Source organism: Delphinapterus leucas, chromosome 3 (assembly GCF_059928025.1).
Source record: "Delphinapterus leucas isolate spDelLeu-1000000601 "Yukka" chromosome 3, BTC_Dleu_Yukka2, whole genome shotgun sequence".
Classification (NCBI taxonomy): Eukaryota; Metazoa; Chordata; class Mammalia; order Artiodactyla; family Monodontidae; genus Delphinapterus; species Delphinapterus leucas.
Window position 1 is genome coordinate 68337591 of NC_143131.1, and position 26671 is coordinate 68364261.

General features: G+C 36.0%; 1 protein-coding gene across 3 annotated transcripts in view; it reads right to left on the reverse strand.

The window, feature by feature from the left end:
* EDIL3 (EGF like and discoidin domains 3) overlaps window positions 1-26671 on the reverse strand; it is a 424408-nt gene that overhangs the window by 144718 nt on the left and 253019 nt on the right. For all 3 annotated transcript variants that reach the window (XM_089909096.1, XM_089909098.1, XM_089909097.1), the window contains one exon: window positions 3259-3440. In XM_089909096.1, coding sequence (XP_089765222.1) covers window positions 3259-3440 — 182 coding nt within the window. The remainder of the gene's footprint in view (window positions 1-3258; window positions 3441-26671) is intronic.

The following is a 26671-nucleotide window of genomic DNA, read 5'->3' on the forward strand; positions in this document are numbered from 1 at the left end:
ATTATGTTTGCTTACTTTTCTATATTCTAGATTGAAAGCATTGTGAAGGCAAATACTATCTTTTTTCTAGTGCCCAGTAGAGAACAGACCACAGGGTAGACACTCATTTAGTAAATGTTTGTTGAACGGATGAATAAATAAATGCCTGGAAATCCAATGTATATGCATCCCAGAAAGAACATATACAAACAAAATCATCTTGGAAATTAAAAAAATAAAGTAAAATAAAATAAATGAAAACTACATGTAGCTATAAAAAAAGAAGAGAAAAATAACAGGAATAGAAAATATTTATCTTTTAAAATAAATAATAAATAATCATCCTGGCTGATCTGATTCAGTGAGCAAAGTTCCCAGAAGGTTTAGATAAGCTTTTAATTTTTATATATTACAAGGCATATTTCCATAATTCTGCAAAGTTGTTATTTCTGACATATCAGTCAAAAAGGAAATTGATATTCCAGGGTGCTAATGACCCAGTTAGTGTTGAAGGTGGTGGTTATTTATTACTTGGAAAAAAATCTGGGTGAGGAAATAAAGGTCAGAAAAACTTGAAAAAAGAATAAGAAAAAAAAACCTTTTTGTTTAACTGAATTTACTGTACTAACCCCTTAAATTCAGAACTAATTAAGAATATTGTGGTACTATCCATAATTGCATGCTGAGTGTGTAAATTTAAAAATGGCCATTTCAATTTTCATTTCATCAAGACAAGGAGGAAAATGAAATTGAATACTAATTAGGGCATGTGTCTCATACACCTGAAAGATTAGAGGAATACTGTGCTCATTATAAGTGAGTTTAAGTAAAGTTCTCAAATGTTTCATTTGAAGGACTGAATATAAATAAAAGAATTAAATGACAAGGGAAATTACTAATGCTCAAACAAAGAATATTTGGTACATATTTAGACTTCCCAGAGCCTCCTAGATACGGTTTTCCTTTAAGAAAGGGATACACGTTTTCTTTTCAGAAAAATAACTTAGAAAATAAGATGTTATTAGAGAATATAATAACATAATACTCTGAACACAATCATGAAGTACGTATTGAATAACAATGGTGAGTTTTCAGTTTTCCTCCCATCATATGCAAGATTTCCTCATCTAATATAAACCCTTTTATTTTACTTTTACTTGTTTTTCTCTAAAAGTTCATTATCATCTTTACACCAAAAGAAAAATAATAATAACCATAGCAATAATAGTAAAAGACTGCCCTTAAAAGAAGTATTTAATTATTCTACTTAGGTTGATAAAGTTATATTTAATCTAAGCTCCTCTAAGAGTCTACCACTGTCCCGTTTCACTGAGGTTATTTCTACCTATAATCACTGGGATAAAGAAGACTTAAAATTCATTCACACTCTGAAAGACTTCTGCATAGTGTTAAGTAGGCAATAAACCGTGACAAAATAAATGAAAAATCAGGATATAAAACAATCATAAGGTGTTTCTCAGAGAAAAAAACTGCCAAAGTGTGTTATTTATGGTTTATTGAAATAGGAAATCACTGACGCTCACAAACAATTTGTCAGATAGAAACCCTGATGCAAACTTGTGACATCATCTCTCAATTGCTCTACAATTTCTGCTATGAATCATAATTTCTAAAGTTTTATCATGACCTCAATCCTCTAAATACATTTCATAAGGTCAACTTAAAGAATGGTCTCTGGAATGATTTTTAGCAAATAGAATACAAGCATTTTTTGTTGTTTTGTGTTTATTTAAAACTTAACTGGAACTTTATTAGTCTATGATCAAAACTGTAAAAAGGTGCCATTTCCACTCTCTGGAATTTTCTTTGTGCATGTGGCTGTAGATTAGAAAAATCACGTGCAACTTAAGAAGGAATTTCTGCAAATGCATGCAAATTAAATTCATAAAACAAAACAAGAATATCAGGCAACCACATGGAGCCATATAGATAAAAGAAATGTATATAGGATATGTAAAAATTCATAAGAAATCTGAGCAAAGATATATCTGAAGGAGGTTTTGGCCCTGTTTTGAAAGTACTACAGAAATCATACTACTTGGCCGTAAATCAATTTCCCTTTCTATTAACTGCCTATAAAGCAGTCTCTATCTTCTGCTATAACATCACGTCATGGATTCCTATCTTAAAAATTACCTCGGACTCAAACTATGTAGTCAACAGATAAAACAGATCAGCTACCTAAACAAATCAAAATTCTCTAATAACTCCCTATTCCAATGGAATAAAGCCAAAACCTTTTGGTATTCATAAATCCTACAGTGTGCTGAACTCGCACACTAAATTTGAATGCATTCCTCTAGCAACCTAAACACAGGTCATGATTTTCTACATGGCGTTGCCCAGGTTCTCACCTAGCATCTTGGATCATGCTGTTCCCTTGATATCTGGTCTCTACTGAAAGCCATCTTCCAAGGCCTATCTTAAAAGCTGTCTTCCAGTGAGGCTTTCTCATGATAATTAATTACTTCCTCCTCTGACCCCAGTGTATACTGGATTTTCCCTCTCTTCAGCACACATCAATGACTTGTTAGATGTTGTTAACATACTCCCCACCAACAGAGGTATAATCTTTCACAGAAATCATAGTTTGATTACCTTTTCTGTCTCCAAATAGGGAGTTTCCTGTCTCACTTCAGCTAAGGGCTCAAAAAGTATTTAAGTAGATAAAATATAAGATGCAGGCATTACTACCCTCCATCACATCTTTGGGAAATCACTTAGTCTCTTGGTATGGCATTGTTTTCTCATGTTTAAAAAAAAAATAGCTGACTGACGCTAATAAATAATAGAGTATGAATTGAAACACACTCAGCTATTGAAAGAGGGTTCTAAAGACATTTGAGGTGTTATCATAATCCATTGCATATTCTATATTTGCACATATGGAACTACTTAAGACAGAGAAGGAAAAGACACAATTTTTATACTCTTGAAGTATCCAAAGTTGCTACTAAATGTTAACACAGTATTAAGGAACACATGGCGTATGTAAAAACCTCCCTCTTTGATATGTACCTTAAGATTGTGATATTTATAATCCACGAATTTTAACATTTTTAACCCTCTTAACACACTTTCCAATGGAATGTGCATGTTTCCCACAGTTTCAGAGTTTATAGTCCATTTGGACTCTAGCTAAATCATCCTTTCCTCTGTGACCATGAAGAAAAGTCACACTTTGGACCCTCACTATCTTCTTTGTGAAATGACTCTGGTCATTCCTTGCCAGTAACCTTGTTTCATCCCATCTGTTACCTGAATCCATGGCCATCTGTCATTTTCTGCAGCTGTCCAGGCATTTATAAGCCCCTTCTTATTAAGACGTGCATAGTAGGGATACCATTTCTGGAGTCCAAAAAGAGCTCGGTGGGTAGATGAAGCTGTAATTTGCTGATTTGAAATGATTCCACCTTCAATTCCCAATGGGCCCGAGCATTCTGGGAACAAATGAGGAAAAAAGTTTGAATGTATTAGAAATAATCCATATCAAAATATGGCTGTTAGATTTGATGGGAGATATTTTTAAAGTGATTTCAACGTGGACCATCATGCCATTCAAGCCCCTCGGAATTTACAGATTTGTTACTGATCACTACATGAAGGAAATAATTCTTTTTTTTTTTTTTCTTTTTGCGGTACGCGGGCCTCTCACTGCTGTGGCCTCTCCTGTTGTGGAGCACAGGCTCCAGGACGCGCAGGCTCAGCGGCCATGGCTCACGGGCCCAGCCGCTCCGCGGCATGTGGGATATTCCCGGACCGGGGCATGAACCTGTGTCCCCTGCATCGGCAGGCGGACTCTCAACCACTGCGTCACCAGGGAAGCCCAGGAAATAATTCTTGCTCTCATGCCACTCTCTTCTTCCTTTGCTTTGAACGTGGCACCTGAACAGACATGTCCCTTCTGCACTGTGATTCTGCGTTATGTACTGTTATCCTCTGCTGATCACATTAACAAAAGTGTAATGTCCTTAAAAGGTCTCTCTCATATTTTATATTCCCATTAGCATGCCCCACAAATCATAATTCCTCAATAAATATCTGTTGATCCATTATTTCTTGACTAGCCTACATCTGAGGTTTGTATCAAAATCATTTTCATACTGACTTAGCATTTCCCACTTCTATAAATTTTTTAAGTTAAATTTTTATAACCACTGTCAGTTATGCTTCTACAAAAAGGGCAATGTGTAAATCTGTCAACATTTAAAATTATTATAATAATAACTTGTGATATGTTATAAGTAACAGGAAATATGTAGACAAATTATTTTTATAGAGTAAGCAAGTAAGCACTCAGACATTATATAGAGCAGTATAAATACCACTCAGTAAATCAAGATATTAAAATTTTGAAATCCACAACTCTACCAATTGGGATTTTACACAGACATTTTAGCTTTTTTCTTTTATTGTTCTTTAAATATGCAACTTGGAAATTCAAGGTAAATTTCCTAATAAAAATTTTAAATACTAAGATTAAAGCATAATATGCTCAAATAATATGTTCTCAGATACCAAAAGTGTTTAGATTTTAAGATTAGAAATGAAGGTAAATCAATCTAAAAATTATATAGGTACTATATATCATATGCATTCGAATTTCTTAATTATTTCCTAAAATTTCACCAGAAAGTACATTTATTGTGAATTCAGTTTTGAAAATTCAGAATATGATATAATAAAAAGTAATACCTAGTTTTCTTAATTTCATTAACATTTCATATACTACATTCAACTTATTACAAAATTAGATTTGTAAAATACATATGATAATTCTATTATAAAATACACTATAACATACTAGAATTCCTGAAAATATGAAAGGAGCATACTGCTGTTATTAAATGTTAGTGTATATAAGTCAACTTGATCAGTGATTGCTACCAAGCATATTTTAGATTTTAATTACTATTGAAATCTAATGATTGTCAGTAATTAAATGTTTACACTCAGATTGAGATTGAAAATATGAAAGGAAGAACTTTGCCACTGGAGTATAATATTTTAAAAAGTTACGAAGATGTTTCTCACTGGTAACCATTTTTTCACTAAGTGTAAACATGTTTCTTTTTTCTATTCCAAGCTCAGATAATAAGTAGTTCTAAGCACATTACTTACTAACATTTCCCCAATGAATTTAAAACCTTTAAAAACTTTTTATAAAAACAAAAATGTGTGGATAAGTAATCATCTTAATCAGTTGTTATTAGTAAAGATGACATTAATACAGCAAAAATTGCATCTCTGTGATTGACAGCTGACAAGTCATTCACTTGATAAGTTAAATTTAAGTAGTAAGATCTTTTCTAAAGAATTGTATTTAGAACTCTTTAGCACTTTATAAAGGTGTGCTATATCATTTTGAAGTCATTAAATTAAGAAGCCATTCGTTTTTAGAGTAGCAGTATTAGAAGCCAACGATAATAATCTGATTTCCACATTCCTAAAAAATTAACGTTGAAAACTCAAATGTTGAGTCTTTGGCCTCTTGCTTTGCATTTCAAACTTCAAGATCTTTACAGATTTCATAAAAGCACTAAGAAACTTTCATGACGCTCTTTGATTTTAAGCAACTGCAGGAGCCTGGCTTTTTAAGAAAATTGCCATTAAAAAGAGTCTCAAGGGTGCTTGTCCTTGATTTGTACAATGTTCAGATGGAAAAATGCAGCAGGCAGGGAGGCCATTTATTGTAGGCCCGTCAGTGGCATGGCAGAGTTAGAGAGCCAGCTTTGATTAATTAAACTGCTTAGCCTTAGAAAGAACTGTGTACCATTTAGTTGTTTACTTCTAAAGACCTTATGCTGAACTGGATATCTTCACTGAATTTTTAACCATTTTAAAAAAAATTAGACCTCAAACTACACTGTTCAGTATGTCTACTTTGTCAGCACTCTTAACCTACCAACCTCCCCTTATTAGCTACTATATCAACAAACACAGTGGCTGTGAACTGTTGCATTATCATATAGGCCAAACACCAATGAGCAATTTAAAAAATACATTTGCAATTTTTTACTCCGCCATAAGGCTCCCAATCTTTGTCATGCCCTCAACAGTCATTCATTCAGATAAAATATAATTAAAAAAATATATTGACATGTTATACTCATATAGGGCTTCACAGCTTACAAAATATTTTCACATGAGCTATCTCATTGTTGTGATGTCAAACTGATGAATACTTCTTTTCTCAGTCCTCAATTCCACAATTTTTTTTTTTAAATAAAGTTTTGTAACATTCACTTACATACTATACTTTATGTTGCTGATCACTAAAGTCCAGCAGAGGGAACATGACTCTGGGGGGTTCTCGACCAAAGCATGAGTCTGTGAGGTATCAGTTTAATTCCTTAAAAATTGAGTGGTCCTCAAGTTTTCTCATTTTAAAAATTGTGGTTATGGTGACCCCTAATTCACCAGTTATGAGGTAAGGAAAGGTAAACAGTGCTTTGCCTTTGTGACTATAAATTGTGAATAATGAGCTTGGTTCTACAAGGCCACTTGCATTTCTCTCTTTAGAGATGAGGTGATCCTGGCCTTTCAGCTCCTGTGGAGCAGGCACCAGATCTTACACTGCTGCATCCTTAGATGCTCACAGTGGCTTGGCTTGTACACAAGAAGAGCTCAATAAATATGTGCTGAATATTGGTATTGGGGGCTTTTTTTTTCCCCCTAAACAGCAAACTAATAAGTAAATCCAACTCTTACACTTTATTTCACACTGGAAAGTTGTCACACACTAGCTTTCCTTCACTCATCATTTGGGCCACAATCAAATGGATGTCATCATAATAAAAGGTTCAAAATCCAATTTCCTTTTGCCTGTGCCATCCACTTCCCCAATGTCCTATTAAATGCAACAATTATAAAAACTAATGAAGGAGTTGCAATTCAGAATGCAAATGATTATACACCTAAGATTAAGTGACCTTAAGCAGCAAACAATAAGATGCTTAAAAGAAAGATAATATGGAGATATACACTGCTATCACTATCCATAAGTGAGGGAAGGATATGAAATAATATTTGAAAAACAATATTAGACAAGCATTCTGAAGTTTGAAAAATGCATCCACATATGTTTCATCACATAATCAAAATAATATTTCAAGGAAAAAAAATTATCACACCTATTTCATAAATGAGGAAACCTTTGAGGAGGGAAGTTAAACTCATAAAAGATGAGTCTAGAATTTAAGCCAAATGCTCTGTGCACAAACAGAAAATAATGTCAACTGATAGAGTGAAGAGTTCAGTAATTCTTTAAAAGTTGATTCTGAATTTCTTTTTCTTCTGCGTTTTTATATGCGGATGTGTGCATAAACATACTAGGATAGAAGATAGGAAAATTAACATGAAGGAAACGTGTAGAATATTACTAGTGGTACTCAGGATATGACAGAGCTTTCACAAATTGGGATACCTTAAAATAGTAGACAACAGTCTGTGGCAGTGAGTCACAGAAGTAAATATTGAGGTATTATGGTGGTCTGTGTCCCTTTACAGGTGTTAAAAAATTGACCTACTACCATTATTGGCCTATATACTGCTTATCTAATATGGATAGGTTTATTCAGTCTTGACTAATTTATTGACCTCTTACTACATGCCCATCTATTCATCAATATATCCATCCATCCATCCATTCTCCATTCATTAAATTCAGTTTTGAAAAATGCATATTCATTAAAAGCCTACTATATACCAAGCACTTTTCCAGGCAGTGGAGATACAGGGATGAACAAGGCAGAAAAAGTCTCAGCTCTCAGAGTTCATATTCTAGTGGAGAGACAAACTATACACAAACACTTAAATAAACAAGGAAATACCATGAAGTGATAAGTGAAAGGAAAAAAAGGGTGAACCAGGTGGGAGTATGAGATGATCAGAGATGGCCTTTCTGAGAGGTGACATAAATCTGATCTCTGAGTGAGAAGCAGAAGTCAGCTACTGCACTAGATTTACTGTACTGGTTTTCTGAAGGAAACATTTTAATATAATAGAGCAGAGGATGTGAGGTTGGATGCACAGGATTCCCTGGGAGAATAGGAGAGGGAATTATAAGCCAGCTTGGGCTTCAAGGAAAGACTTCCTGGAATAGAGTAGGGATTAACATAGTGAAGAAGAAAGGAAGGGCAGACAGAGAGATAGGAAACAGCCTGGTATGATTAGGGAAGCAGAGGCAGATCAGTATTACTAGACCAAGACGGGCTGGTCAGAGGATAGTCAATGATGGGATGAAGAAGCAGAGATAGCCTAGATTATTCTGCTGAGAAAAATTGATTCTATTAGTGATGGGGAGCTTTTGAAGGATTCTAACTATGGTGATATTGTCATTTAATATAAATGACTGAAGAGGGGACAAAACTATGGCCAAATAGCAAGCTACTACCATGGTCCAGGTGAAAAATGATGCAGGTCTGAAAGGGAAATGGAAAGAAGAGTTCAAAGCATACTTAGAAGTTAAAATTGAGCAGAGCTAGTGTTAATTAGATGTAGAATGGCAGAGAGAAATGGAGTATCTTCGAGGGTGACAGATAGTAAATAGCAGATAGCAGCTCCCAGTTAAGGGATTGGCCATGTCTCACAAATAACACCTTTGAATCTAATTCCTTCCTTAAAATTTTATCAAAAATTATTCTTGCTGTTGGATTGCATTTGAGGGGACCTGTTTTAGTCCCACCTGCTATTACCATGCAGAACCCTATGGGCTACATTCACATCAACCAGGCTGCAGGGACAGGACTGAAAATTGAAAACCTGCCTCTAAGCTGAGGCCACACCCAGAACTTCCTTGCCCCATGGCTTATCCATGTGTGTACATCTGCTGTCCCACAAAATGGGGAACCCCTTTGTAGACAGGGATTATATCCCACATAGTATCCAGCAAGCCTCATTCTTAGCAGAAAATTAATCTTAAAATAAATATAAAAGGTAAATAAACAGTAAAAATTACAGCTAACATTGTAACATTTTATTTGTGTAATTTATTTTTAAATTTAAAAATTATTTCACTTAGTCTCTCAAGAGTACACAGATACTGAAGCCTTTAGAAGTTGTTTACATGCTGAGTAAAGAGGGAACGCATTTCTTCCATAAGGAAAAAAAAAAAAACACAGACTGGCAGTCAAATGGGTTACTTCTCTTTCAACTAGTTGCCACAAAGTAACCAGGTATTTCTGAAATTGTCCACCATTACCCCTAGAGTGGGACCCGTGGCAATTTGATCACTGTCAAATATGGCAGTAGGACATGGTGGTCTACATTTCCTGACCATAAGAGCTGTGTTTATGTATCTCTCGTATTGTGCTTGCTTTTGTCAGATTCAACAATAATCCTAAATTAATGAGTCCAATCAACAACGATTACCAAAGGCTTTTAGGTGTCATTTCCATAATCAGTTAAATAACTGCTTTGCCTGAATTGTCTGAGTGGCCTGGAAATGCCTTTGACCTGAGGCCCTGCTGTTCAGATGAACTGAGCAAGTGAGTGATGTCACCTGGAAGGCTGAGTAAGAGCAACTGGGCCAGCTGGGGCCAAGCCTCACATGCTCTCCCCAGAGCGGCTTCTCTGCCTTTGCCAAGTTCACACGCAAATAAAATAGCTTCAAAGTGAAGTCCTTCTCACTCTGCAAATTCATTTTCTGGAGCGTGGCAAAGAATGGAGTCTGCACTTTATTGATCTTTCAGCTGACAAGGAAGCAGTGCTTCAAGATGTCTCACATCTTTTCCTGAGTGTGCTGATTAAGCCTTTCAAATAAGGGAGATGCTTGACTGAATCTGTAACAGGAATGTACTGCTTTCATTCGCTCTATCTCAGTATCCAGACATCTTCAGAATGAAAGGATTTCAAATTAAAGCCCTGTAAGAAACAAATCTTTAAACATCTTCAGTCTTCTCTTTCTCTGGGCATCTCATCTTACAGGAGTGAGACCTCTGCTGTGCTTAGCATAGCACGATAATTGTGCTGAACACGAGCACTGGCGAAGGAATTACTGATGACCTCCAATACTGCAGAAGCGAATGCTGATTCAAGCAGAAACTTCCCTCTGTGCCACTTGGACCATGGCCTTTCTCTTATTCCTAGTATTTGCTCTACTTTAGAGTTGTCTTGATACTAGGTTCTAAATTGGTGAGGGAGAGATCAAGGTCACTATTCCTCACACTGCGCCTCAGAGGTTAACAGGAGCCCTGAAGATTTTTTGCTTGTGAGTCTTGTCACTTAAGCTCCCCCACTGCCCCACCACACACACACACACACACACACACACACACACACACACACACACTTGCTGATTTCTCTCAGGCTATCATTTTGCTGGTGTTGCAGACTGGTGTCAGAGGAAAGAGGACAAGGGATAGAACGACGATAGGAAGTATAAGAAAGGCTGATCTCAGGAATAGGGTTTGGGTGCACTGGTTTGGTGGTAAGAGACCAGGGAGGTGGGAAGGAACTCCCCGCACATGGTGTGAGAATGCGAAAGTGGACATGCACAGCACAGCCTTCCCTTCACTCACAAATCCCTGAAGAGCACCCTGGGGGTCAGCCAGCTGCTCCCCATTGCACTGGAAGTGATCACCTTAAAAGGACTGAGAGTGAAAATCCCATTTGGTGATGTTTGTTCCTCTCCACACTTAGAGAATGCTGCTTTGTGTCAAGACATAGTTTTCACATATGGCCACAGTAACGTTGCTTAGGGAAAACAGTAGCTGAAAAATCATCAAAATGATTTCCAAAAATTAGTTAAGCGTATTTGTAATTTACATAAAATGAAGGTGTAACTTGGAGAAAACTCTATTTCTTTGCATCAGATGGGATGCTTACACTTGATAAATGCTAATTTTCTTCACAATCTTGAAGATTGATTCTGTGATACGTGGCCACTAAAGAATTTTCCCCATTCTATTAAGAACTGTATTATTTTCAATATCAAGAAGCTCAGAGGTGCCCGAGATAAATGATGAGGAACAACTATTTGTGCACATTTTTTCTCTCAGATAATAAACTTCTTAAAGGTAGAAACCATGCCTTTTGCATTATTTATGTTTCCAAAGCACTTAGCACAGTGACTTACAATTGGCAGTTCTCAATATTGTGGGTTAACATAAATTAAAACAAATCATTGTTGTTTTGGAATTACTTCTCTTCCTTTCTTGAAACTGAATTATCTTCTGAATGTAGATATTATCACTCTAAGGATTCTATATACTGGGTGGGTGTTAAAATCAGAAATTCTTTCTTGGTATGCTGGAACACTTGAAATACATAAGAAGTAGTGCTTGGAGGTAGGGGAAGTATCTGGAATGAAAACCAGCCTTTATAAAGTTACAAATTCAATTCTCAGCCATCTAGCTATTTTCCTGTAAAATGTGGTTATGCTTTTCTTCACACTGTATTATCTCAAGTCAATTATGATGTACTATCAGTTTAAATTAATTGTTTTAAATTCCAGAAAAAATTAAACTCATGAATAAGCTAAATTTGAATAGGAAACTGTCCACTAATATTTCCCCAATCTAATTTTTGAGCATATTGATGCAGAATGATAGTGTTACTTAAATAGCAGGGCCAATGGACTCTAGTATTCAAAGGCCAAAATTTGTATTGAGATAATTCACAAAGGTCAATCAAATCTAATATTATCATCCTGTCACAGCTAACAGCATTGCCATAGGACTATCAAAGAGCACATTTTAGTTTGTTTAAGATATATTCTTTCAAAAGAGAAAAGCATACAGGCTTTTCAAGCACTGAATGTACTTTTGCTGCCAGGCAAGATTTCAGTAACTTGTACTCAGGCTTCCACTTACACTACACAATTCATCTTCTACCAACTATGAAGATAACAACATGGTTTGATGAAACATTTGTCTGTAGAGTCAAAAGCCTGCAATTCAAAAACCTGCAGATGTATACCTATTCTTGCCTTCCGACAAAACATACATCTGCACAGGAAAGAGCTAAAAAGGGGTATAATGCCGAGGTAAATGCTAAAGGTGGGATGCAGTTGCTCCAAGAAACATGAGTCGAATAACCAAATGTAAATTTCCAAACACTGCTATGCAGAAGACACTTTTCCACACTTATAAGTTATTTACATCTTTTAAGTGTCTTTGGTAAATGCATATAAGTACTGCAAGGTGTTGCCTCTGATGTTTTATTATAGCAATATGATTGGCACGTCAAACAGACTTTTATTTGAGAGACGAATCACTGTCCCATATCCAGTTATCAGCTATCTGGTCATTTTTTTCCTGTACAATGCAGCTTTGCTTTTCTTCAGGCTGGATGTTATCTCAGGTCAAGTATGAAGTCTCAGTGTTCCAGAGGTCAAAAGAAACTAAGCAAGAAGAGGATAAACAGGAAGCCATTGCAGATGGCAGGTACAGCATAATGAGCCCTCTCTAATGCTAGCATACTTTGGAAAGTTGGTGGAACAAAGGATTGAGGGCAAAATGGAGCCTGGAAGTACACAGTAGATGATTTGATTATTTGAATTCTAGAGATGTCTACATGTATATTCACTTTTAAAAATATAAAGAAGCGTTTGTCATAGAGAAAATAAATACACAATAATCATAGAGTCAGAGAACTGTTAGTGCTGGAAAAGGGAACTAAAAGTTCTCGCAAGTAATTTTTTTAAGTCTGCTCTGAAAGTCACAACCTCAGCTCCATTATTTTTCCTCCTTCCAAACTAAATAAAAAAGTAAATCATTTTTCAGCATTTCCAGTAGAGAACTGAGACAGAAGATGAATTCTTGATGATAATGCATTTACTAATCGAACATTCCTAGAGAAGAAAGTATCACAAATGCTTTGCATATAGTATTTGCAGTGATTTTGGTAGTTCTGAAAGGGAAAACCCAATGTAGAATTTTAAACAAAACAAATGTAAAGCTACAAAAACAAAGGATGCTTTATGAATTTTATAGAAACAGCATTCTAGGAGAATTTAATAGAGTAACAATTTTATTACAAATCTGTAGAAGCTAAGCCAGCTTTTCATATATTAACTCTTATCTGAGATTCACATGAGATCTATTTTATAATGTAATGAATATAGGTAAGCCTATTAAAATAAGAAATTTAACTTTTGTTTCTTTTCAAAGTAATTTTATATAATAATGGTAGACCCTGATATTTTGTTATGTTCAGGTTAAATGTTCATTTTTGTTGGACAATATTTGTAGAAAAACAACTAAAGTGTGTATGAGAGCTACCTAATAATGCACACATATATTTCAGAGAAGTAAGGTATTAAAAACCTTAAATCTGGATTTAAATCTTCAACTGCTGAAAAGAAGATAGAATATTAGCTATGTTCAACAAAATATTCATAATGAGATACATTGCTACTTTCTGGTATGTTCAAATAGAATATATTATTATTATGTAGTCTGACCTAATGATTAAATAAATAGGTATGCTTCTTATAAACTTATGTTAAGAATAGATGACAAGGAGGGACCTTCAAGATGGTGGAGGAGTAAGATGTGGAGATCACCTTCTTCCCCACAAATACAACAAAAATATATCTTCATGTGGAACAACTCCTACAGAACACCTACTGAATACTGGCCTCAGACTTCCCAAAAGGCAAGAAACCCCCCACGTAGCTGGGTAGGGCAAAAGAAAAAAGGAAAAACAGAGACAAAAGAATAGGGATGGGACCTGCACCTCTGGGAGGGAACTGTGAAGGAGGAAAAGTTTCCACACACTAGGAATCCCCTTCACTGGGGGGGACGGGGGACGGGGGATGGGTGGCGGTGGGGGGAGGAAGCTTCGGAGCCATGGAGGAGAGCGCAGCAATAGGGATGCAGAGGGCAAAGTAGAGAGATTCCTACACAGAGGATCAGTACCAACCAGCACTCACCAGCCTGAGAGGCTTGTCTGCAGGCTCGGGCTTCGGAGGTCAGATACCAGGGAGAGGACTGGGGTTGGCTGTGTGAACACAGCCTGAAGGGGGCTAGTGTGCCACAGATAGCCAGGAGGGAGTCTGGGAGAAAGTCTGGAACTGCCTAAGAGGCAAGAGACCGTTGTTTTGGGGTAGGCGAGGAGAGGAGATGCAGAGCACTGCCTAAACAAGCTCCAGAGACGGGTGCGAGCCACGACTATCAGTGCGGACACCAGAGACGGGCATGAGATGTTAAGGCTGCTGCTGCCACCACCAAGAGGCCTGTGTGCAAGCACAGGTCACTGTCCACACCTCCCCTCCCAGAAGCCTGTGCAGCCCGCCACTGCCAGGGTCCCATGATCCAGGGACAACTTCCCCAGGAGAACACATGGTGCCCAGGCTGTTGCAACACCATGCTGGCCTCTGCCGCTGCAGTCTCACCTGGCATTCCGTACTCCACCCTCCCTCTGGCCTGAGTGAGCCAGAGCCCCCTAATCACCTGCTACTTGAATCCTGTCCTGTCTGAGTGAAGAACAGATGCCTGCCATCAGGCAACCTACATGATGAGGCAGGGCCAAATCCAAAACTGAACCCCAGGAAATGTGCGAACAAAGAAGAGAAAGGGAAATTTCTACCAGAAGCCTCAGGAGCAGCAGATTAAATCTCCACAATCAACTTGACGTACACTGTATCTGTGGCATAACTGAACAGACAACGAATCATCCCAAAACTGAGGTGGTGGACTTTGGGAGCAACTGGAGACTTGGGGTTTGCTTTCTGCATCTAATTTGTTTCTGGTTTTATGTTTATTTTAGCTTAGTATTTAGAGATTATCATCATTGGTAGATTTGTTTATTGATTTGGTTGCTCTCTTCCTTTTTTTTTCTTAATATATATATATATTTTTCCTTCTCCTTTTGTCAGTGTGTATGGGTATGCTTCTTTGTGTGATTTTGTCTGTACAGCTTTGCTTTTACCATTTGTCCTAGAGTTCTGTCTGTCCGTTTTTTTGTTGCTTTTTTTTTTTTTAGTTGTTATCATTGGTGGATTTGTTCCTTGGTTTGGTTGCTTTCTTCTTTCTTTCTTTCCTTTTTTTATTATGTTTTTATATTTTTAATTTTAATAATATTTTTTTCTTTCCCTTCCTGCCTTCCTTCTGAGCCAAGTGGCTGACAGGGTCTTGTTGCTCCAGCTGGGTGTCAGGCTTGAGCCTCTGAGATGTGAGAGCCGAGTTCAGGACACTCGTTCACCAGAGACCTCCCAGCCCAATGTAATATCAAAAGGCAAAAACTCTCCCAGAGATGTCCTTCTCAAAGCTAAGACCCAGCTCCACTCAACAACCAGCAAGCTACAGTGTTGGACACCCCATGGCAAACAACTAGCAAGACAGGAACACACCACCACCCATTAGCAGACAGGCTGCTTAAAATCATAAGTTCACAGACACCCCAAAACAAACCACCAGACGTGGTCCTGTCCACCAGAAGGACAAGATCCAGTTTCATCCACCAGAATACAGACACCAATCCCCTCCACCAGAAAGCCTACACAACCCATTGAACCAACCCTACCCACTGGGGGAGACACCAAAAACAACAGGAACTACAAACCTGCAGCCTGTGAAAAGGAGTCCCCAAACACAGTAAGTTAAGCAAAATGAGAAAACAGAGAAACACACAGCAGATGAAGGAGCAAGGTAAAAACCCACCAGACCAAACAAATGAAGAGGAAATAGGCTGTCTACCTGAAAAAGAATCCAGAGTAATGATAGTAAAGATGATCCAAAATCTTGGAACTAGAATGGAGAAAATACAAGAAGCGTTTAACAAGGACCCAGAAGAACTAAAGTGCTAAAGAACTAAACAAACAATGATGAACAACAAAATAAATGAAACTAAAATTTTTCTACAAGGAATCAATAGCAGAATAACTGAGGCAGAAGAACGGATAAGTGACCTGGAAGAAAAAATAGTGGAAATAACTGCTGCAGAGCAGAATAAACAAAAAAGAATAAAAAGAATTGAGGACAGTCTCAGAGACTTCTGGGACACCATTAAACACACCAACATTTGAATTATAGGGGTCCCAGAAGAAGAACAGAAAAAAAGGGGCTGAGAAAATATTTGAAAAGATTAGAGTTGAAAACTCCCCTAGTATGGGAAAGGAAATAGTCAATCAAGTCCAGGAAGCACAGAGAGTCCCATACAGGATAAACCCAAGGAGAAACATGCCAAGACATATTAATCAAACTATCAAAAATTAAATAAAAAGAAAAAACATTAAAAGCAGCAAGGGAAAAGAAACAAATAACATTCAAGGGAATCCCCATAAGGTTAACAGTTGATCTTTCAGCAGAAACTCTGCAAGCCAGAAGGGAATGGCAAGACATATTTAAAGGGATGAAAGGGAAAAAGCTACAACCAAGATTACTCTACCCAGCAAGGATCTCATTCAGATTTGACAGAGAAATTAAAACCTTTACAGACAAGCAAAAGTTAAGACAATTCAGCACCCCCAAACCAGCTTTACAACAAATGCTAAAGGAACTTCTCTAGGCAGGAAACACAAGGGAAGGAAAAGACCTACAATAACAAACCCAAGACAATTAAGAAATTGGTGATAGGAACATACATATCTATAACGAACTTAAATGTAAAAGGATTAAATGCTCCAGCCAAAACACATAGACTGGCTGAATGGATACAAAACAAGACCCGTATATATGCTGTCTACAAGAGAGCCACTTCAGACCTAGGGACACATACAGACTGAAAGTGAGGGGACAGAAAAAGATATTCTATGCAAATGGAAATCAAAAGAAAGCTGGAGTAACAATTCTCATATCAGACAAAATAGACTTTAAAACAAAGACTATTGTAAGAGACAAAGAAGGGCACTACATAATGATCAAGGGATCAATCCAAGAAGAAGATATAACAATTGTAAACATTTATGCACCCAACAAAGGAGCACCTCAATACATAAGGCAAATACAAACAGCCATAAAAGGGGAAATTGACAGTAAGACAATCAGAGTTGGGGACTTGAACACCCCACTTTCACCAATGGACAGATCATCCAAAATGAAAATTAATAAGGAAACACAAGCTTTAAATGATACATTAAACAAGATGGACTTACTTGATATTTATAGGACATTCCATCCAAAAACAACAGAATACACTTTATTCTCAAGTGCTCATGGAATATTCTCCAGGATAGACCATATCTTGGACCACAAATCAAGCACTGATAAATTTAAGAAAACTGAAATCATATCAAGTATCTTTCCGACCAGAACGCTATGAGACTAGATATCAATTACAGGAAAAAATCTGTAAAAAATACAAACACATGGAGGCCAAACAATACACTACTACATAACCAAGAGATCACTGAAGAAATCAAAGAGGAAATCAAAAAATACCTAGAAACAAATGACAATGGAGACACGACATCCCAAAACCTATGGGATGCAGCAAAAGCAGTTCTAAGAGGGAAGTTTATAGCAATACAATCCTACCTCAAGAAACATCTCAAATAAACAACCTAACCTTATACCTAAAGCAATTAGAGAAAGAAGAACAAGAAAACCCAAAGTTAGCAGAAGGAAATAAATCATAAAGATCAGATCAGAAATAAGTGAAAAAGAAATGCAGGAAACAATAGCAAAGATCAATAAAACTAAAAGCTGGTTATTTGACAAGATAAAGAGAATTCATACACCACTAGCCAGACTCATCAAGGAAAAAAGGGAAAAGACTCAAATCAATAGAATCAGAAATGAAAAAGGAGAAGTAACAACTGACAGTGCAGAAAAACAAAGGATCATGAGAGATTACTACAAGCTGTAGTAACGTCCATGCCAATAAAATGGACAACCTGGAAGAAATGGATAAATTCTAAGCAAATCACAACCTTCTGAGACTGAACCAGGAAGAAATAGAAAATATAAACAAACAAATCACAAGCACTGAAATTGAAACTGTGATTAAAAATATTCCAGCAAACAAAAGCCCAGGACCAGATGACTTCACAGGCGAATTCTATCAAACATTTCGAGAAGAGTTAAAACTATCCTTCTCAAACTCTTCCAAAATATAGCACAGGGAGGAACACTTCCAAACTCATTCTAAGAGGCCACCATCACCCTGATAGCAATACCAGACAGAGATGTCATATAAAAAGAAAACTATAGGCCAATATCACTGATGAGCATAGATGCAAAAATCCTCAACAAAATACTAGCAAACAGAATCCAGCAGCACATTAAAAGGGTAATACATCATGATCAAGTGGGGCTTATCCGAGGAATGCAAGTATTCTTCAGTATACCCAAATCAATCAGTGTGATACACCATATTAACAAATTGAAGGATAAAAACCATATGATCATCTCAATAGATGCAGAAAAAGTTTTAGACAAAATTCAACACCCATTTATGATAAAAACCCTGCAGAAAGTAGGCATAGAGGGAACTTACCTCGACATAATAAAGGCCATATATGACAATCCAATAGCCAACATCATTCTCAATGGTGAAAAACTGAAACCGTTTCCACTAAGATCAGGAACAAGACAAAGTTGCCCACTCTCACCACTATTATTCAACATAGTTGTGGAAGTTTTAGTCACAGCAATCAAGAGTAGAAAAAGAAATAAAAGTAATCCAAATTGAGAAAGAATAAATAAAACTGTCACTGTTTGCACATGATATGATAGTATACACAGAGAACCTAAAGACGCTACCAGAAAACTACTAGAGCTAATCAATGAATTTGGTAAAGTAGCAGGATACAAAATTAATGCACAGAAATCTCTTGCATTCCTATACACTAATGATTAAAAATCCGAAAGAAAAATTAAGGAAACACTCCCATTTATCATTGCAACAAAAAGAATAAAATACCTAGGAATAAACCTACCTAAGGAGACAAAAGACATGTATGCAGAAAACTATAAGACACTGATGAAAGAAATTAAAAATGATTCAAACAGATGGAGAGATATACCATGTTCTTGGATTGGAAGAAGCAGCATTGTGAAAATGACAATACTACCCAAAACAATCTACAGATTCAATGCAATACCTATCAAACTACCAATGACATTTTTCACAGAAGTAGAACAAAAAATTTCACCATTTGTATGGAAACACAAAAGACCCCATATAGCCAAAGCAATCTGGAGAATGAAAAATGGAGCTGGAGGAAACAGGCTCCGTGACTTCAGACCATACTACAAAGCTACAGTAATCAAGACAGGATGGTACTGGCACAAAAACAGAAGTATGGATCAATGGAACAGGATAGGAAGCCCAGAGATAAACCCATACACATATGGTCACCTTATCTTTGATAAAGGGGACAAGAGTATACAATGGAGAAAAGACAGCCTCTTCAATAAGTGGTGCTGGGAAACCTGACAGCTACATGTAAAAGAATGAAATTAGAACACTCCCTAACACCATACACAAAAATAAACTCAAAATGGATTAAAGACCTAAATGTAAGGCCAGACACTATAAAAATCTTAGAGGAAAACATAAGAAGAACACCCTTTGACATAAATCACAGCAAGATCCTTTTTGACCCACGTCCTGAAGAAATGGAAATAAAAACAGAAATAAAGAAATGGGACATAATGAAACTTAAAACCTTTTGCACAGCAAAGGAAACCATAAACAAGATGAAAAGACTACCCTTAGAATGGGAGAAAATATTTGCAAACAAAGCAACTGACAAAGGATTAATCTCCAAAATATACAAGCAGCTCATGCAGCTCAATATCTAAAAAAAAAAAAACCCAATCCAAAATGGGCAGAAGATCTAAATAGACATTTCTCCAAAGAAGATATACAGATTGCCAACAAACACATGAAAGGATGCTCAACATCACTAATCATTACAGAAATGCAAATCAAAACTACAATGAGATATCACCTCACAGCAGTCAGAATGGTTATGATCAAAAAATCTAGAAACAATAAATGCTGGAGAGGGTGTGGAGCAAAGGGAACCCTCTTGCACTGTTGTTGGGAATGTAAATGGATACAGCCACTATGGAGAACAGTACAGAGGTTTCTTAAAAAACTAAAAAGAGAACTACCATATGACCCAGCAATCCCACTACTGGGCATATACCCTGAGAAAACCATAATTCAAGAAGAGTCATGTACCACAATGCTCACTGCAGCTCTATTTACAATACCCAGGATATGGAAGCAACCTAAGTGTCCATCGACAGATGAATGGATAAAGAAGATGTGGCACATATATACAATGGAATATCACTCAGCCATAAAAAGAAACGAAATTGAGTTATTTGTAGTGAGGTGGATGGACCTAGAGACTGTCATACACAGTGAAGTAAGTCAGAAAGAGAAAAAGAAATACTGTATGCTAACACATATATATGGAATCTAAAAAAAAAAAAAAAAGGTTGTGAAGAACCTAGGAGCAGGACAGGAATAAAGATGCAGATGTAGAGAATGGAGTGAGGACACGGGGATGGGGAAGGATAAGCTGGGACAAAGTGACACAGTGGTATGGACATATATACACCACCAAATATAAAACAGATAGCTAGTGGGAAGCAGCCACATGGCACAGGGAGATCAGCTCGGTGCTTTTTGCCCACCTTGTAATGGTGGGATAGGGAGGGTGGGAGGGAGACGCAAGAGGGAGGAGATATGGGGATATATGTATATGTATAGCTGATTCACTTTGTTATACAGCAGAAACTAAGACACTCTTGTAAAGCAATTATACTCCAATAAAGATGTTAAAAAAATTAGATGACAAATATAAAGTTTTAAACTACAAATAATCCTATGACTGCCCTTTAGGAAGTTTTACATTTTGAAAAAAAAGTCAAAACTAGAAATTTATGCTTTTCTTAAGCTTTTAATTAAAAGAGAACTTCATGTGTCTCATACTTTGGAGTTATGTAAAATACTAGTTTCTCCAGAAGCTTTCATCTATCTAATTCATGTTGGACAGCTCACCAGGAATCTGATAAAGGCCAATAAATCACAAACATAAAATAAAGCCCAGTCATTAACCCAAAATGGAGATGGAAGAATTATCATGATTTCTAAAAATTCCTGTGCAAATGAGGAAAATAGTGATTTACTTTTCTTAGGAATCCTTCACTTTAGTCTCATGCTTCAAAAAATTACTAAAAGCAGTTATTTTGTACCTTAATGTCATTAGGATACAGCAAAATATGAATACTATTATTAATATACAGGACTGATAAATTACACAAAAATAAATAGAACCAGGGATATAAATTTTACCTACATTACTAATACATTTGTTGAACATTTTTTTCAATTACCCAAAACCTCTTTAGCTATAGAAAAAAGAAATGACTGTGTGAACTATAAATTGCTCAGGTTGGGGTTTACGACAATATATTCTTGGCACCTCAGTACTTTCAAAAGTTATCTGCTCAGCTAAACCAAATCTGCAAAGATAAAAAGACAATAGAAACACCCATTTTATATTAATAGAATTAAAGGTCCACAATTTCATAGGATCATACAGTTTACAAATGTAAGTAATTTATCTGGAAAATAAGGTAACAACTAAGTGTAATATACTGGTGACTTGTGATGTATGTAAAGTGACTTATCGAGTCTTAGAGAATTTTCTGTTATATCAGCTCATCAAGACTGTTTTCATTGCAAGTTTGGTTAAGGGCATGAACAAAAATGCAGTTCCAGGTGTCTGTATTTTTAAAAACCTGGGTGATACCAATATATAGCAAAGTATGGAAACTGTGAGTTAATCATCTTTATTACTGGGAAAATAACGCGCACCTTAGGTTTGTGTCATAGGTTAGAAACAATATATGGTAAGCACATAGTAAACCATATGGCAATCAATATGCCCTTAGTGAATGGTAGCTCTTCCACTGTAATTGTTATGGTTGTTATTTTATTGTTATAAAGCAAAAGTTAGAGTTAAAAGTTATGGTGGGAGAGATTGACTTCCACTGTGACTACCTGAAGAATCCAAGATTGAAAAATATACTGCCAGTTCAGCCAGGTTTTACATGCATTTACTTCTTATTCAGGAAATAAAAGAAGAGTAGAACATCTGCTCCCATTTCCCATACAAAATATTCTTTAATAAAAATACATAAGCACAATTATTAGTCATGAACATTTACTGAAAATGATTCAAAATGTCATGTCACTTGGCGTTGCCTTAATATTATATTCATCATCAGATAATTCTGTCCCCAAAGCATTCAAATTGTCAGATAAATCTCTGCCTGGGGGAAATATAAACGATAGCTTCTTATAATGAATGAACACGAAATGATTCCCCACAGTATAGTGCCAGACTCACTGGAAATAAAAATAACCAATTAAATAATCTCTTTTTAAAATAGGTCTGTGATTGGCAGTCACTTTTCTTCATTGTGGTAAAAAATAAGGATCTCTCCTATGGAAAAAGTCTCGTGTTAACACTTTGATAAACCAGATTATAACTCTGAAAAGTGCCTTTATAATCAAGTTTTTTTTTTCCCAATTTAATATCCGAGTAATCCTATCTTTAGGTTAGATGGAGATAAAGTTTTAGCTGGTGGCAATTTTGTTGCAGTAATCTAAGAAATCTCATTTCCTCAAGTCCATAACTGAGAGTAAAATAACAAACCTTTTCTCCCCAAATTGAATAATATACCTGGTTCCCATATCTTCAGCATAACCATTTTTGCTTCATCATGACTTATTTTTCCAATCAATGTGAGAAGAATGTTAATATTCATTGCTTCAGATTTCCAAAGACATAAAGGGGATGTATTGAAAGAAAAATCATGAAATGCCCCTTAGCACCTAGCCAACTCTTTTTTGATCTGATTTTGAGGTATATGAATACTGGTTTTTTCTGAAGTGTCAAATAAACAAAGTAAAGTGAAGAGACAGCTTCAGAAGAAACTTCTTTCCTCCAAAGGTATGGACCTTTTCTCTCACTGACATTCCTGAAGAATAAAAATGAAGCCTGAACATATTTATTGCAGAGAAAAATATGTCAGGCATTTCAGCCTCAAAATAACCCCATGAATAGCAGTTTCATTCCCAATTTTAATTAAGGCAACTGAGGCTCGGAGAGATTAAATAACCCCTAAAGTCACAGAAGGAAGATTTGACCCCAGGTGAATCTATTACCAAAGGGTCATGATAAACACTGTGATACAATCTGTTTGCTGGGACATTCTGTTTGCTGCATTATGTCTTAAGCAGTGTGGAGAAGTGATGAGAAATGACAAGCAGGGCACTTGGCTATCATGTTTATAAAGACAAAGAGTAGTAACTTAGCTAACTTTGTGTTCTTCATCATTGTTTCTGCCATGGCTTGTAGACTGAAGGGTCAACACTGATTGTTATTCATTAAACATTTAAAACATATTTGTTGAAACTCTTCTTTGAGCAAGGCAGAGGCATGACATTTCATACTCTAGTCTTTTAAGGTTCAAGTGATGCTAATTTAAATGCTAATGATGCTAATTTAGCATCATTTTATAGCTAGAGATCCATAAAAAAGGACTATAGTGGGGCTTCCCTGGTGGCATCCGCCTGCCGATGCAGGGGACACGGGTTCGTGCCCTGGTCCGGGAAGATCCCACATGCCACGGAGCGGCTGGTCTGGTGAGCCATGGCCGTTGAGCCTGCGTGTCCGGAGCCTGTGCTCCGCAATGGGAGAGGCCACAACAGTGAGAGGCCCGCGTACCGCAAAAAAAGGACTATAGTGAACTGCCTACCTCAAGGTTTTCTACATCTTTATTTTTCTTCTCTCTCTTGCTCTTTATTTTCTCCCTACAATATACGAACTGCTTTCAATGTTCACTTATAAGAAAGCCAATTATGATATAAGGCCTTATTCTCTGGTTAATGAAATGCCTCTGGCTAAATTTTGGAGGCAATTGTTTTCAATGTTAATATTTTCAAACAAGAAATTAGCGTCTGGGTAAGTATCACAACATTAGTCTAATTTAGGATACAAAGGTTTGTGTATAATTTCCAAAAGTTGTATCATTACTTTATCAAGAACTTTGTGTTCTAACCCAGAATTGCTTTTGTAGTAGCTGTTAATTTTTGTTTTTCATAGCTTTATATTTTAGGTGCACAATAATCATTAGAAAAATAAACAGACACCAATTAAACATTCATGTGCACATAAACTTGGATTTCCCCAGTATATTTCTCTTTTCTCCCATATTCACTTTATTGTAGATCCAAGTTTCATTACCTGTGCCAACAGATTAAAAAGTAAACATGAAGAAAATAAATCTATTGATTATATTTACTCCACATACCTTACAATCATTTAAAAATTCAGTTTTAACTCCCATTTCTCATAAGCATGGCTATTTAATAACAGTAATTATTAACTGAAACATGATTTCTACAGTATTTAACTGCTATCAATACTCTCTGGTTAAAGTAGAATACTAAAAAAAAAATTCATTTCAACCAGTAATAAAAACAGCCTGTAGACCATTTACTTGGCTAGCCAGCTCCTGGAACTTCAAAAACTGTAGGTACTATTATATTCTTGGGAGTAGAGAGGCTGCTACTAGAATATAAAACAGTCATTCCTTTTTACTTATATGCTGTTAAAAAGTGTAAGACCAAGCCCAAGCCCATAAAATTTTCCAATATTTTTCTTTTTTAAAATTCAGATTATATGTATCTAGTGGTCTGTTCATTGTTTAAATAAGTGATAACCTGCTTCCCATTTTTATGTTAATATAGATGAAGGCATCTCTCCTTTCTCTCTCTCTCTAACATTTTTTTTTCTCTCTCAAGAAATCTTAGTTACTCAGCTGCCTGGGTTTGTCAAATGTCTAATCTAACCATGCAGGGAATTGAGGTGTTACAGAGACTAGGAAAGGAAGTACATTGAAGAAACAATGTCTCCTCTTGAAAAACTTTAGATCTGAAATGGGATTTGACCAACTAGACACATGTTAGACACACTCTAGAAAGAATAAAGTAACAATAAATAAATGTTATAAGGGCAGTCTTTGGTAGTGTACTCTGGTGGATTTAAATGGACTCTATTTCAGAATGAAAAGAAATTAAAATGCTAATTTTGTTTTCCAAGTGTAACTTTGTATGTAACTTTGTAATCAGAAAAACAAAATGTTTAAAAAAACATTAAAGGGGTGCTCTCTTCGGTAACACACATACTAAAAAAAATTAAAGGGTCATTCAAAACAAGTGAAATGTAAACAGTTTTTCAATTTAGACCATCAGAGATGCTATCACCTGTTGCTAAGTGCACAGAGATACTCACTAGAAACTACTTGATAGATAACTGTGTCTAGAAAAAGATAATCTATTTTCTAATTAAGGTAGAGGTGTGTGTGTGTGCATGTGTGAGAGAGAAATGTTGTGTAATGATCTTATTGGTTTTCAATTATTCTGAACACATCTCCGTATTTGGGAAGGGTAATCTGTGGGCAAATACACTGGCTTCTACAGATGTGGCCTGATGTAAATAATGGTAAAGTATTCATACAATGGGAAATACAAATGGACAGCATGAATTTATGTATCATTTTCTTTAGTATTAATCCATATTTTTATTTTATTGATTTAAAAATCATTACTTGCAGAGCTTAGCTTAGATATAAATGCTTGCTAGTAGTACATTTTTTGGAATGGTCATGTTACTTAAATTTCTGTTTTATTATTAATTTAATAGACCTTAGTGAGACAAAGATCCCATTATTGTGTACCATTTTCTTAAGTACCATTAACATATCAATGATTTTAAGATGCATCCCAAATTCAGAGATGTTAGTATAAAGGCATACATTTTAGAATTGTGGAAATGAGGAAATGTATATGATGAATGTTTATTTTTTCTTTTAGGGGTGCATGTTTTAATTTTTTTGGACAATTCCTTTTTCCCATATTACTGGTATAAGGCAATTAGCCAATTCTATAATTGATACAGTTAAACCAGAACTACAAAATTCTCTCTTCCAGGTCATATTAGAAACCAAAATCTGAGGACTTATTATCAGACTGGGAAAATGAAAAATTTTTTTTCTTTTATATTGGCTTATCCATTTCATTGCACAGAATTTTATATATTACTGTGTAATATATTCAGGTAACAGTGCCATTATCCCCAGAATATAAAAAAATTGTTTTACTTTTTATGACTAGACAAAACACCAGGACACAGGTAATAGTTCTGTGGGAACTTTTGTAGTGTTCTGCATAATGAATGAACTCACTTAGGCTCCTATGATAAAATCCACCTGACTGCTCAAAAGGTTAAATGTGTATAAAAAGCTGGTATTTTGCTGTGCTAGGAAGAAGAGTTAAGAGACACTAAATGAATTGTTTTTCCTTCTCAGATACAATTGTAAGCTTATTGCTTTTTTGTGTTATAAGTAACCTTTTCATGTGCAATCCATAGCACTATTTATTATTCATTAAAAGAAGCTACCCCAGGTAAAAATACTGTTGTAATTGAGGAATATTCAATAAATTGGAATTCACTATTCATGCAAAGAAGGAAAGAGAATTAAAAACAGGGAAAAGCAAACATTCTATGAGAATCTATGTGACCTGGAAACAGGAATAAAGACATATCGAGAAAGCAAGACAGAGGCCCAAGTAGTATGTAAGCCTTCTTTATAGTTTTGGTTCACATGTAGTCTTGAAAATAGCCCTCTTAATGAAATAAATTGAGTGGGTAAATTTTTCCTATAATCAAATAAAAAAAGCCAGAAAAAGTACA